The sequence below is a fragment of the Pholcus phalangioides genome, unplaced genomic scaffold, assembly GCF_987345545.1.
Source record: "Pholcus phalangioides strain wild (caught in Gottingen) unplaced genomic scaffold, Ppha-v1.0 ptg000020l_1, whole genome shotgun sequence".
In the NCBI taxonomy this organism is placed as follows: Eukaryota; Metazoa; Arthropoda; class Arachnida; order Araneae; family Pholcidae; genus Pholcus; species Pholcus phalangioides.
Window position 1 is genome coordinate 469,752 of NW_028301613.1, and position 15,222 is coordinate 484,973.

Sequence of the window (15,222 nt, forward strand, 5' to 3'; positions counted from 1 at the left end):
GTGAGCACAGGTGTGAAAAAAGGCGGCATTTCAACAAAGGACCCGACCATCCACGAACAAACGGATTCTTCCGTCCGTCCGTCCGTCCGTCCGTCCAAAAAGCAAACCATGGGGGAAGAGACGTCGGATCGGGATTATTTCGTCATCACGGGTGGACGTCACTCGTTAGTCACGCGATGACCGACAGTAATTAGAGCAAAAAAAAAAAAAATTGATGAGGAATTTCACTATAAATTAATTGGATTGTGCGTTAATTATGACAAAGGCGTTGCTGATCGTCGTCCCGTTGATCGTTTCGATATCGCTCCAGAGCGCTTCGGCTGTTCATTGGATGTGAGTAAATGTCCCGTTTTTTTACTTATAATTGAATTTATTTTATTGTAAATACGACTGTATATACTGAATTCTCGACTTCCAATTTTCTCGGTAATTTTAAAAAAAAATTGAAAATGGTCTCTAAAGACCCCAATGAGACACGAATTTCTAATTAATACGTGTAAAAAAATTTGTAATGAATATATATATATATATATATGTAATATTTTATACATATAATAATAAGTTAATAATTTATATATATTATATATATATATATATATATTATATATATATTTATATATATATTATATATATATTTATATATATATATATTATATATTTATTTATATATATGTATAATGCATTATTTTAACCTATATATAAATACACATTAGCGTAGATTGACTCATAAGAATAATATCGGGAAAATGAAAGTAATTTTGAAGCAAAAGATTCAAAAATTGAAATTCGACAAAAGTAAAAAAATTGGTAATTATTTTTTTCTAAATCTTGAAATTCAAATTCGTGAATTGAAAAAAATCTAGAAACGGAAAAAAAAAATTGTTTCCCAAAACAATTAAAACAACTGAAAACAAAAGCTTGAAGAAATTTGAAAAAGTAACAAGAAAAATTGAAACAGCACATTACGGTACATAACAATACACCGGAAAATTGAAAATAAACAATTTTTAACAAAGGAATTCAAAAAAATAATCCAAAATCCAAAAAACTGAAATTTTTTTACAAAAGAAAAATTAGTATACTTCTTTTTTATAAATCTGAAAATTTGAATTTGTGTATTGTATTTCAATGTACAAATTGTATTTCAAAGCGATATACAGTCAAACCTCGTTAATGAGTCACTCTTGAGAGAGCAAAAATATGACTTGATAAGCGGAGTGACTCGTTAAACGGAGTAAGCCATAGCTGTGCCAATTCCTGCCTAAGGATAATTGGGACTTCCAAACAGTGATCCGGTTAGCGGAGTGACGTGTTAACCGGGTGACAAACTAACGAGGTTTGACTGTATATGAAGAAATATGATTTTTTTTAAATCTAGAAATTTTAAAAATTTAAAATTGGTAAAATAGAGTATCTAAAAACAAAAAGCATTCAATTTCGAAACTAGAAAATTTAAAATATCTAAAAAAAATGTAATAAATGATATTGAAAGTAAATACTTAAAAAATATTTTGAACCTAAAAATAATATCAAATAATTCAAAATAATTGTCAACAAAGAAATTCAAAATTCCAAGAAATTATAAATTTCATTCCCAAAAAATTCTGGTATTTTCAGATCTAAATACTGAAATTTGTGAATTAAAAAATTTAATTTTAAAGAGAAATCTGTATGTATATATTATATTGACGAAAATTTTCTTAAAAAATAAAATTGGGAAAGAAAATCTAGAAATTAAAAATACCCCAAATAAACGAATTTACATTTTTTTATAGAAATAAATCCCCATTGGATTTAAAACGTTTTGGTAATCAAAAATACTTTTAAATACAGTCGAATACCATTATAGCGAAAATCTCGTTTTAACGAACACTTTTTTTAATCCTCCAGATAAGTTTACATAGGAACAATGCAAAAACCTGGAATTCCTTTATAACGAAATTTCGGTATAACGAAGTGATTTCTTCGGGCTCTTGGAGTTCGTTATAACGGGATTCGACTGCAGCATGTAAAATTGAAATTGTCAATATCGCAATCTTGAAATCCAGATGTAGACACATACATTTCAGTTTTGAAATAGATACCTTTCTTAAAATTTAGAAACATGAACACACACTAAAATCCAAAAATTGAAAAAGAACCTGAAATTCGACAAATAAATGAAATTAGTGATTCTTTTTTTAAATTTGAAAATTTAATTTTGTGAGTTCAAAAAAAAAAAAAATTAAAAATGCATATACAGTCGATCCCGCTTGTAACATTTTTTTAAAAACCGTCATGAAGAAACGTTGTAAGCGGGGAAATCTTAATGAGAACTAGAGTTGAAACCACGAAAATCCGTCGTACTAAGCGGGAAAACGTTATAAGAGGGATCGACTATATATAAATAGTTTCGGATTTTTTTTTCTAAATCTAGAAACCAAAAAAATAAATTGGGGTATAATAACACAAGCCATTCAATTCTAAACTAGAAAATTAAAAAGAATCACAAAAAGAAAAATTAAAATTCATAAAGTAGAAAATAATAGAAATAATAATTTCTACCTGTGTGAGAAAAACAAGAAATTCTACTCAACAGTGAAAATGAAAAATTTAAAAACTAGAAACGATAAATTTCGAAAAAAAAAAAGAGATAAAAGTTTAAAACTTTTTAGTTTTATAATTTCGCAAAAAACAAAATTTAGGAATTTGAAAAAAAAAAAAATTGAAATCTCCAAATTTGAAGAAAAATAAAACCTGCGAATTTGAAAAAAAATGAAATCTGCAAATTTTGAAAAAATAAAATCTACAAATTTGAAAAAATCTATAAATTTAACAGAAAAAATTAAATCTACAAATTTGAAAAAAATCTATAAATTTAACAGAAAAAATAAAATCTAGAAATTTGAAAGAAAAAAAAGGAAAATCTGGAAATTTGAAGGGAAAAAAAATTCAATGTTTCGAAAAAATAAAATTTCGAGACTTCAATAAATAAATACATGAATAAAACCTAAAATTTGAAGAAAACAATCAAATCTGGAAATTTCAAGTAAAATTATTTCTAGAAATTTGGGGAAAAACTGCATCTATAAATTTCAAGAGAGAAAAAAGGAATTTCTTAGATATTTAGAGAAAAAAAACTCGTCAGAAAAATGCTTTTAAAAATTTTTTATTTTTTTCGGAAAACCTAATCGGAAATTTGTTTTTACAGAAATTTAAAAATCCAGAAATCAAACACATTTTGAATTCAGGAATCTTTTATTTTCGTTCTATTAAAATATGATTTCAGAATTCTATATACCTAAATAAATAGTTACATAATCATTTGAAATGATTTCAGATTACAATTAATCTCAGAATTAATTAATTTAATCAGTAATTAATAAAAAAACTTTTCTGAATCAGTGCTAAAAATGTTTTTGAGAACTCATCAAAACTGATAATTAATGAAAGAAATAATTTCAGAATAAATAATTTCTTTAATTATTTTTGTCCCGGTTTAACTTTGGCGTGCCCAACTGGCCCCTTCTATCAAGATGTGACAAAGTTACGTGAGTTGGTTTGGTAGCCCGCGGGCTTCGTGGGAAGTTTCAGTTCGGCCCACCGTGTCTGAACGATAGAAGGCCCCTGACTTAATGTAATGTACCGTGGCATCTTAATGGACGTTACAACGAGACCGGACTTAAACAGGAACCCTAAATTATTGAAGGTTTTTTCATTCTGAAAAAATACTTCTTTCATTAAATATGAATTTTCAATTCTTAAATTATTTCTCGCATCAATTCTGAATTTTTTGTTTTTTCCTTCTAAAATTTGTTTTAGATCCGCGCCTAGACAGATCGAGGTTTAGAGGCTAAATCGTGAAATACAGACGCGAAATATCGAGAAATGTTCGGTAGCTAAATCGTGAAATACAGACGCGAAAGTTCAGCGATTGAATCATGAAATTCAGTCATGTAATATCGAACATCAGAGGCTAAATCAGGAAATTCAGACGCGAAACGTCGAAGTTCAGCGATTGAATCATGAAATTCAGTCATGTAATATCGAACATCAGAGGCTAAATCATGAAATTCAGTCATGTAATATCGAACGTCAGAGGCTAAATCATGAAATACAGACGCGAAACATCGAAGTTCAGAAGGTAAGTAATAAAATTCAGACGCGAAACATTGATCCGCACAGTACGAATACGATGATGGCAAAGTTCACGAACCTCGAGGAAGTTCGACAAAATGTGCATGACGAATCACGCTGTTGTTACGTACGTAAATAGTTCTCCTGGACTTTCCCAAACAGTCTCACCAATTCATGAACTTCGCCATCACTCATGCGACTCTGACCGTAAATTTCACACGTATCAGGTGGTTAATCTCTACAATCATCGCATTTCTTGCAGGTCAGGAAACAAATATTTGATCTTATCTCCCAGGGTAGATGGATACAACTCGATTTTTCTGGAACATTCCTATCCTCGATATTGATCGCAATTAATGTTTACAAGCAAGGGCTGTCGGCAGACATTATTCATGCGGAAAATTACGAAATTGAGTTTTTGACGTGATCACATCTTTTAAATCATCTGACGATACTGGGTGCGCATTCGCAAAAAATTGAGCAACGAAATAATTTAAAAACGCTCGTGTCTCGGGAAATATTCAGAATAAATCAGTATTTTGTATGTCTGCGGGTACATGTCATCAAGCCAATACCACTTCTCGTTTGGCGGTCTGGGCACCAGGCTGGGCGGCCTCGCTTTCGTAACGAAATTGTTTTACGTTATATCTCGAGAGGTTCACAACGCAAATAAAATCCAATGGTGTTGTTTGATAGGAATTTTTGAGACAAATCTAATGATGACACTCTAGTTTTAAAAGTTCGTCCGGTGGCTCGCCATACTTTTTCGTAACAAAATTGTTTTACGCTATAACTCGAGAGTTTTGCAACGCAAACCTAAGTTAATGATGCCGTCTGATAGGCATTGCCAAGACGAATCCAATGATGGTACTTTGATTTTAAAGCCACTTGCGTCTGGGCAATGTAGGATTGCGGCCCCGCTTTCGTAACGAAATTGTTTTACGCTGTATCTCGAGAGGTTCACAACGCGAACGGAAGCTAATGACGCCGTCTGATAAGCAATTTTAAGACAGATCCAATGATGTTATTCTGGTTTTAATACCTGTTCCGGTCTGTGTAGGCACCAGGCTCGCGGCCAGCCTTCGTAACGAAATTGTTTTACGCTATATCTCGAGAGGTTCACAACGCAAATAAAATCCAATGGTGTTGTCCGATAGGCATTTTTGAGACAAAGCTAATGATGACACTCTAGTTTTAAAAGTTCGGTCCGGTGCCTCGCCACCCAATTTTTCGTAACAAAATTGTTTTACGCTATATCTCGAGAGTTCTGCAACGCAAACATAAGCTAATGATGCCGTCTGATAGGCATTGCCAAGACAAATCCAATGATGTTAATACCTGTTTAATTATGGTTTCAATGCCTGCTCCGGTCTGAGCAAGTCTCGCGGCGCCCCGTTTTCGTAACGTAATTACAGGACAATAGATAGATATTCGATAGATATTAGCCTGATAGATATTCCAAAGGCAAATCCGATGATATCCTACGGATTTTAAGATGTCTTTCGATCTGGACAGCAGCACAAGGACCTCATTCGTAACGAAATTGCTTTACGCTATATCTCGGGAAGTTCGCAACGTAAATAGACAATATCGGTATCGTCTGTTAGCTATTCCAAAGACAAATCCGATGATGCCAATTTCATTATGTCAATACCTACCAAACCACGCAAAGGGATGCCCAAAGAACGTATTCACGCCAAAACTTGAGGCCGCGTCTACGACACAGCCTACCCCAATTTGTTTTGGGCAAGATATCGCCATATAAAAGATCCTCACTTTAAAAAAATATTCCTCGCAATATGACGAAGAAATGTCGAGGAAACCCTCATAAATTCCAAGAATGTTTCCGTTTATGCTGTCCAGCACCACTTTGAATGTCTCACTCTTTTCTGTTGACCAATTATGCGTGTCAAGGTTGACGAGAGTATAAACAAATATGGACAGCTTAAGTAATTGTCAAAAGAAAAAGGGCCATTTTTCTGACAAGAAAAGGAGAATCAGACAAAGAAGAGCATTTTTTTTGTGAAAAAACGAAAATTGTCGAAATAGTAGGCTGAGGAATTTCGCTTTTTTCCTGTCATTATTATTATTATTATTTTCCAACGATAATAATGTTCTCTTCGTATTAGGACAGTCCAAATGCTTTCTGGTATTTTGACATTATTGTGAAACTACAAAATTATTACGTTAAGACAAGTTTTTCGCTTTTAGTTGAATTCTCGAGATACGATAAGAGAGAGCAGTGCGTTTCCCAACCTTTCTGAAAACAAGGGCCAGTAAAATGCCGGAAACAATTTGTCCCGTATTACGGGATATTCATTGTAATTTTCGTTGTTCCGATTTTTTTCAACGGTATTTATTTGAATTTGTATTATTTACGAAAGTCGTATATGCACAGCGTTTTCATAATATGAATTATATTATGATAATTGTGGCAAAAAATTATAAATACACTCGATTCCGTTTATAACGTTTAGAACGTTTTCCCGCTTAGTACGACTTTCCTAAATATAAGTATATAATATTCATTAAGATTTCTCATTTAAAGCGTTTTCCCGCTTACAACTTTTTCAATTACGGTTTTTTTAAAAACGTTGTAAACGGGATCCACTGTATTCATCTCCCATATTTGTCAGGTTTAACGTTTTTTTTCCTCTTTTTTTTTTTAAATTACGATTGGTGGTTGTGCGTACTTCTGATAAGGTTTCTGATGACTATTGGTGATGTCCCGTATATTTTTAAAGGTAAATTTTAAAGAGATCCCACAGTTTACGTATTTTTCTCAATGAAATATGGTCATCAAATAATTTGAATTTTTTTTCGTGAAATACTGTATATTTTTGAAAACTACGATTTCTGGCAGCATTTAGACACCCTTCAAAAATTTTTTATCAGTAATTAGCAAACTGCATAAATAGCAATAAATTTGTCAAAATTTAGTGATATCCCGTATTTAGGATCGCAATTTCTTGCATTCCTCTCAATGATGTATACCGAATGTATAATGATAATGATAAACCGAAGTATGAAGTTGTAATTTTATTTGAACCCCATATGGATAATATCAATAAGGCCGAGATTACTTTATAAAAGTTTGATAAAAGATTGTTCGCTAAACTTGAAAAATGCAACCAATAAGCGTATCGGTTGCGTTTGAGCGAACGTATCCAATAGGCTTATTGGTTGGTTTTTTTCCCTTCAAGTTTTGCAAAAGATCTTTCATCAAACTCTTATAGTGTAATCCTGGCCTTACAACGGGTTAACATTTTTATTAAGTACTAGCTATAATACCCGGCGCTGCCCGGGTTTTCTTCAATGAGGCTTTTTTGGATCACGTGATATCTCCCTCTCTTTTTCTTGAGGGACATACAAACCGCGTCCAAGTTAACCAATATGGCGACCTGCGCGATTCATGAAATAAACAAATCTAGATTTACACAGAAACGTAGAAATGAATATATATTTTTCTTTTTTTAAGGGGCCGCTAGGTATTTCGACCCCCCCACCCTGAACTTCAAGTTATCCATCTGTCTGTTCCAGCTTCCAAAAATCCTTAGTTAAAGCTGTGGAATTTTTTCGATGCACTTTTCACGGGCTCATAACTAATTTTAAAATATCCTAACCCACATGAATTTATGCAAATAAATATCAAAAGAGACATTAATTTTCATACTTGAGAAGATATAAATGAAATCAATGATATTGCTCGAATATCCAACTCAAAAGTATAGGTTTGGCTAATTACTTCTTGTTTAATCTCCTGGGCTTCGTATATCTCTAAGCGAACTGAATATTTCAAAAATCGAGAATTCAATACAATTTTTAAAATTATTGATGGGGCGGAAAATCCCACTAATTTCCGCATTTCTACAGTAAAATCGGCAATTTTAGCACTGATTTCCATGAGGGTCACCCTTTTCCTGACTCTCAAAGCGATGCTGATGATGATTATGACGTCTATTCAAAAAGCCTCATTACTGAGAGTATATTGAAAATGTGGCAAACCATTATAAAGGCATAAACTATTATACATATACTAACAGGATTTAAGAAGTGACAAACCGTTGTAAAGGCATATACACGTCTGAAACGCATTGCTAGGGAACCACGGTAACCAAAGTAAACGTTCCGAAAGTGATTGCTGAGGCCCAAAAACCATTGTTGCCGGACAGTTTTTTGCCCGTTTGGGGCATTTGCCCTGGGCTGACGAAATTTTAAAGTAGCCTATCGTTCAAGTCGGGTCCCATTTGGTATATATGCAAAATTTGGCGACGATCGATCTAATATTGTAGATTTGTATAGAGAACATACACACACACACACACACACAGACACACAGAAAATAAATTTTATATATATAGATATCTGTGGACCACCAATGATACCGTCACGGACCACTTGTGATCCGCGGACCATGGGTTGAGAAACGCAGGGATAGAGTTATTAGTTTCTTGAACTTGGACAGTATTTCACCCAACAATACCCAAGTTCAAGGGAAATTCAGATTCAGGCATGATACATCAAACTTTTCGGAGGCTAAATCGTGTTCAAGCGCGAAGGATCGAAGTTCGGAGGCCAAATCTCGGAAATTCAGACGAAAAACATCGAAGTTTCGAAGCTGAATAATGAAATTCGGACGCGAAGTATCAAAGTTCAGAAGCTAAATAATGAAATGCGGATGTGAAGCATCGGAAATTTCTGAAATTCAGTTCAGACACGAAACGTAGAAGTTTTCGGATGTTAAATCATGAAATTCAGACACGCGATATCGAAAGTCAAATCGGGAAATTCAGAAGCAGAACAACAAATTTTAGGGGATAAATCATGAAATACAGACGAAAAACATCGAAGTTCAGAAGCTAAATAATAAAATTCAGGAACGAAAAATATAGACATGCGTAAGACACTAGCGCAAGTTGTTTTACGGATATTTTATATTCGCAACATGCTGTTCTGTGATGGAATACCATTCGATGTGAACAAATAATTCGTCTTAACCCGACTGGTCTGAATTTTCAATGAAGTTTGACTGATTATATGACGAGATTGAACTAATTTCAAAATAACTGATTTTGCTGCTGACATGTGTCTGAAGGCCTTTGAGGATACAGAACTGAATGGCATAATTACTTATTATGATTTGCCTCCGCAAGATATCCATTGGCCTCTATCCATTTTGTCTAAAGATGCAATCCTAGTGAAAAGTCTGAAAAATATAAAATTTTTTATTTACATTTATACAGTAAAGAGAAGAAAAAAAATGGGAAAATTTCATGATTTAGCCTCCAAACTTCCAACTTTTTTGTTCGAATTTCATGACTTAACCGCTAAAATTTAATTATGATTTAGCCTCCGAAACTTCTGTTTCGTGTCTGAACGAAATGCTTCGCATCCGAATTTCATGATACAGCTTCTGAACTTCGACGTTTTTCGTCTGAATTTCGAGATTTGGCTCGAGATTCGTTAGAATTTCGTGACCTAAGGCCTAAAGTTTGTGGAAGTTCTGCTTTTGAATTTCACGATTCGATGTTTGCTTCGATGCTTCGTGTCGGAACTGTGATGCCTCGCATTCGAATTTCATCACATAGCGATGTGATTCTGAACGATGTTTTTTATCTGAATTTCGAGATTTGGCCTCCGAACTTCGATCTTTCCATTATGAATTGCACGATTTAGCCTCTGAAGTTCGATGTATCGTGCCTGAATTTCGGGATTAGTCCCTGAACATCGATATTCCACATTTGAATTTCACGATTTACCCTCTGAAGCCCGATGTATCGTGAATGAATTTTGGGATTAGTCCGTGAACATCGATATTCCATATTTGAATTTCACTATTTAGCCTCTGAAGCTCGATGTATCGGGCCTGAATTTCGGAATTAGTCCCCTGAACATCGATATTCCATATTTTAATTTCACTATTTTGCCTCTGAAGCTCGATGTATCGTGCCTGAATTTCGGAATTAGTCCCCTGAACATCGATATTCCATATTTGAATTTCACTATTTAGCCTCTGAAGCTCGATGTATCGTGCCTGAATTTCGGGATTAGTCCGCAGCATCGGGCCACGATAAAATGACTCGTGATTTGAAATTTTTCTTTAATTTTAATTTCCAACCGTATTGTAAGATTAAACAAAGATTTGTTTAATCAGGATCACCATTTACCGTGGGAAATCTCAATCTTCGACGGCTATAGTTGCCCGTGGGCCATGAGGGGGAACATGTTGTGTGACCTAAAAAAGTGTGAGCTACGAGTGCATTTTAACGGGTATGTGGGGGGGGGGTGATAGGTATTTTCATTTTTTTGCCCAGGTAGGCCCATGCGGTAGGCCATGCTTAAGCCTAGTGACTACAGTCTGTTCCATTTTCTGGAAAACCTTCTTCGTTGGGAATTCTTCGCAAATGAGTCAGGCTTGAGAGTGAGGAAGGCACTCACGGTAAAAAGTGCGAGTCCGAGCTTCCCCCCCCCCCCACCCCTATTTTTACCGGCAAGGCATGCAGCCAGAAGCATGATGGCAAAAGTTGTTAAATGCCATTGGGGGATAAAGACCACCTATAGAAGAAGGCGCCTTAACTTTGAGGACTTTTTTACATTGACATTTACTCTGTACCAAAGGTGTTCAACCTTCAGTAAGAGTGATTCTTTTGATCGTTTACATATGCTCTAGGTCATTCTTTTGGTCATTCACATGCTTGCACTTGCTTTAGATCCCTCACTGATCTTTTCCCTTGCTCTGTAGGCAGTGCCGTCTTAAGGCATGGGCCCGGGGGCCTCAAGCGAAGAAAGGGCCTAACAAAAATGAGATCTAGTTGAAGTTTTCCCGAATTTGCCTCAGGAAAATCACTTTGCCCGGAGGCCCAAGATGCTCTTAAGACGGCCCTGTCTGTAGATCACTCTTTTGCCCACTCACGTGCTTGCAATTTCTCTAAGTCACTACTTATTTCCTCGGTAACTCATTCCTCAAATTTGCCGCCCCTATGAAACTGTGCTACATCCCGCTTGGCCTCTTCCCCAATCCAGCTAGAGCACGTGTCTCTCTAAATCACTCTTTTGGTCACTCCAATGCTCACACCCTCTCTGAGTAACTCTTTTAATCATTCGCATGCTTGCACACTATTTTAGTCACTCACATGCTTGCACACTATTTTAGTCACTCACGTGCTTGCACATTGTTTTAGTCACTCACATGCTTGCACATTGTTTTGGTCACTCGCATGCCTGCACACTGTTTTGGTCAATTACATACTTGCACAAGCTGTAGGTCACTCTTTTGGTCACTCAATGACACGGTTCCTTGCTTTTGATCGTTTACACATGCTCTAGGTCAGCGAGTCTCAACCAGTGCTCCGAGGATAATAAAATAAATCAATAAATTTGATAAACAAAGAAAGAGGCCTAAAGAGTACCGCCATATAAATAATATACTAAAAATGGCTCCTCGAGTTAAACAGGGCTCCGCCTTAGAAATTATACACTGAAAGGGGCTCCGCGACTCAGAAAAGTTTGAGAACCACTGCTCTTAGGTCATTCTTTTGGTCATCCACATGCTTGCACTCGCTCTAGATGCCTCACTGATCTGGTCCCTTGCTCTCTAGGTCATTCTTTTGGTCATCAACATGCTTGCACTCGCTCTAGATGCCTCACTGATCTGGTCCCTTGCTCTCTAGGTCACTCTTTTGCCCGTGCACGTGCTTGCAATTCCTCTAGGTCACTACTAATTTCCTCGGCCACTCATTCCTCAAATTTGCCGCCCCGCTGAAACTTGCAGCCCACTAAGCCTCCCTTTACCCTGTAAATATCCCACTGGCCATGGGTTGAGTATGTATTCATGCTAACATTTTCGATCCCATTGGGCCCCACGAAATATTTCGGCATAGGATGTGGGGGGGGGGCCTTTGGGTTCTCGGACGTATTAAAAGAGACACGGTTTTCTTTTACAACCCTGTCATGTTATAGGTTAAACGTCTTTATTTCTCCCAATTTATTTTTAATGGATTATTCCCCTCAAGGGAGGAATAAAAATCGTCCCGTGTTTTGGAGGAAACCACACAGGACCCCAGGGTAAAGAACATTAAGATATGGTATTGAGCAAGGGACAAAAAAAGAAGTGTTTAAAGGGCGGTGATTCGCTGAAAACGGAGGTGCTAGTTGGTGGACGCCCTCTTCGTGAAGTTTATGGCTCCGACTGAAGGACAAAGACGTAATTCGGATAATTCGAGATCTTCTCTCGCTCCCTCCCCACCCCCCCCCCTCCCCCGTCGCCCCACAAGACATAGTTCCTGTATTTGGCGACTTATTCGCCCGTTATTGGCGATAAACGGACCTGTCGAGCGAATTTTCGCGTAACTTTCAGGGCAGCCCCCCTCCCCCAGCATGAGCGGAGATACGCCCCCCCCCCGCCCAGCGTCAAAGTCGGAGCTGACTGATTTAATATGCGCATATATGAATTGACATCATCATCATCATCTGCCGCCCCTTCCTCTCACACAGCCAGACTTTCAAGTCCATCCCCGCCTATGAGTCCCAGACCCCTCGCATAAAAAAAAAAAAAAATGGCGGGCGGCTATGGATCCCTTGTATCTCCAAAAATAAGGCCCCAGACCCTTTGCATCAATAAAATGAAGGCCCAAAATTAGAGCCATGAACCCATCATATCCCAAAAAAGCCACGGACCCTTTGCATCAATAAAAGGAAGGCCCAAAATTAGAGCCACGGATTCATCGTTTCCCCAAAAAGGCCACGGACCCTTTGCATCAATAAAATGATGGCCACAGATCATTCTTTTTGATCATTGTCATCCATCATCAAAGTAAGGCAACGGACCCCCTTGCATCAATAAAACGAAGGTCACGCATCCCCAAAATTAAGAACACGGACCCATGGAATCAATAAAATGAAGGCCACGGATCCATCACCATCGTCAAAATTAGGGCCATGGACCCCTTGCATCAATAAAATGAAGACCACGGATCCATCACCATCGTCAAAATTAGGGCTACGGACCCTTTGCATCAATAAAATGAAGGTCACGGACCACCATCGTCAAAATTAGGGCCACGGACCTCTTGCACTGATGAAACTTTTTCAGAATAACATTCAGAAATAAATGATTCTAATCCAAGCAAGCACGAGCTCACAAACTCCCTGAAAACTCCTCAAGGATCCCTGGTTAGGGTTCCCCATGTTGAGACGACCATTTGGGTCTCCACTCAAGTGGAGGAGCGCCCCTCCCCATAAATTGTGATTCTCTGTACATGTATAGCAGCATAAAAAAAAAAAGAAATCCCAGTGCAAGGTACATCCCTTGTGATTTGAGCATGTACTAGGATGGGGACCGGTTGCCCCGGGATTCTTGGCCCGGGGATTTTACTTCCCCCCCCCCTTTTTCGCTGTAGACATGTACAGAGAATCAGTTTATGATTCTCAGTACAGTTTATGATGAAGCCGGCCCCCTCCACTTGGAATCCAAATGTTCGTCTCAATGCAGGGGTTCCACCCAGGGTCCGCCCTGAGAAGCCTTTGTGGGGGGGGGGGGTCCGTGAGCTGTTATTAGAAAACAATTAACACTGGTACAGATTGAATGTTATTCTGAAAAGGGGGTCAGTTCATCGGAGCAAGGGGTCCATGGCCCTAATTTTGGTACTAAAATGGATGCGTGGCTTTAATTCTGGTGACGGTGAGATGGATCCGTGGAATTTATTTTACTGACCCAGTGTTTCCCGAAGTGGGCAATATCGCCTCCTGGTGGCAGGGCCGTCTTAAGAGCATCATGGGCCCCTGGGCCAAATGATTTTTCTGAGGCCCTACCAGGCAAATTTTCGAAAATCTCAACCAGATCCCATTTTTGTTAGGTCCCCTTTTCTCTTGAGTACCCCGGGCCGTGCCCAGGTGGGCCCCATGCCTTAGACGGCACTGCCTGGTGGGCGATGGAACGGTCCTGTGAGGGTAGAAGCTACGAGTATAATAAGAGCCGTCCCTGTTCATTTCTTTTCAGCCTCTCTGTGCATTCTGGAATAATAGTATGGGGGCACCGACCTGTCCCCCCCCCCATCCTCAAAATGCCTGTGTCACAGCTCAGGCGGAAGCGCAACTATGGTTTTTCCGCCTGGGGGCCTAGACGAATTTTGCCACCCTTCTTCAATTCTAGTCTAATTTTCTGGACTACTCTTTCCTTGAATTCGCCACCATGTGCTATGACCTGCTTGGGCCTCCCCCCACGTCCTACAAGTAGCCTGCACCTTTGTCTCATTTTGGTCACTCACATGCTTGAACACGCCCTAGGTCCTCTCTTTTGGTTGTTAAACAATGACATGGTTTCTTGCTCTATAGCTCACTCTTTTGGTCATTCACATGTGCTTGCACACGCTTTAGGTAACTCACTGGCCAGGTCCCTCGGTGTGTGGGTTACTCGTTTTGTTCTTTCAAATGCTTGCTCACGTTCCAAGTCACTCTTTTGCCCACTCATATGCTTGAGCACTGTTTTGTCACTCACGGGCTTGCACACTGTTTTGGTCAATCACGTGCTTGCACACCGTTTTGGTCACTCACATGCTTGCACACTATTTTGGTCAGTCACATGCTTGCACATAGTTTTAGCCACTCACATGCTTGCACATAGTTTTAGCCACTCACATACACACATACTCTCTGATGCCTGAGCACTGTTTTGGTCACACACACACATTTTGCACACTATTTTAGTCGCTCACATGCTTGCACACTGTTTTGGTCACTCACATGCTTACACACGCTCTGATGCTTGCTCACGCTCCAAGCGCTCTTTTGCCTACTCACATGCTTGAGCACTGTTTTAGTCACTCCCGTCCTTGCACATTATTTTGGTCACTCACATATTTTCACATGGTTTAAGCCACTCACATACTAGCACTCACACTCACAATCTAGGTCACTCACGTGCTTGTACATGCCGTGGTCACTCACACATGCTTGCACATGCCTTGGTCACTCACACATGCTTGCACACTGTTTCGGCCACTCACATGCTTGCACACTGTTTTGGCCACTCACATGCTTGCACACTGTTTTGGCCACTCACATGCATGGCCCCCACAAGGGGTGGGCTGACAAGGCTCCAGTCCTGGG

General features: G+C 38.1%; 1 protein-coding gene across 1 annotated transcript in view; it reads left to right on the forward strand.

Annotated features, from left to right (window-relative positions):
* LOC149070695 (protein Wnt-11-like) overlaps positions 1 to 15,222 on the forward strand; it is a 44,240-nt gene continuing 29,018 nt past the window's right edge. The window contains exon 1 of the mRNA XM_089248687.1: positions 1 to 333. Within this exon, the coding sequence (XP_089104813.1) occupies positions 257 to 333 (77 nt within the window). The 5' untranslated portion in view covers positions 1 to 256. The remainder of the gene's footprint in view (positions 334 to 15,222) is intronic.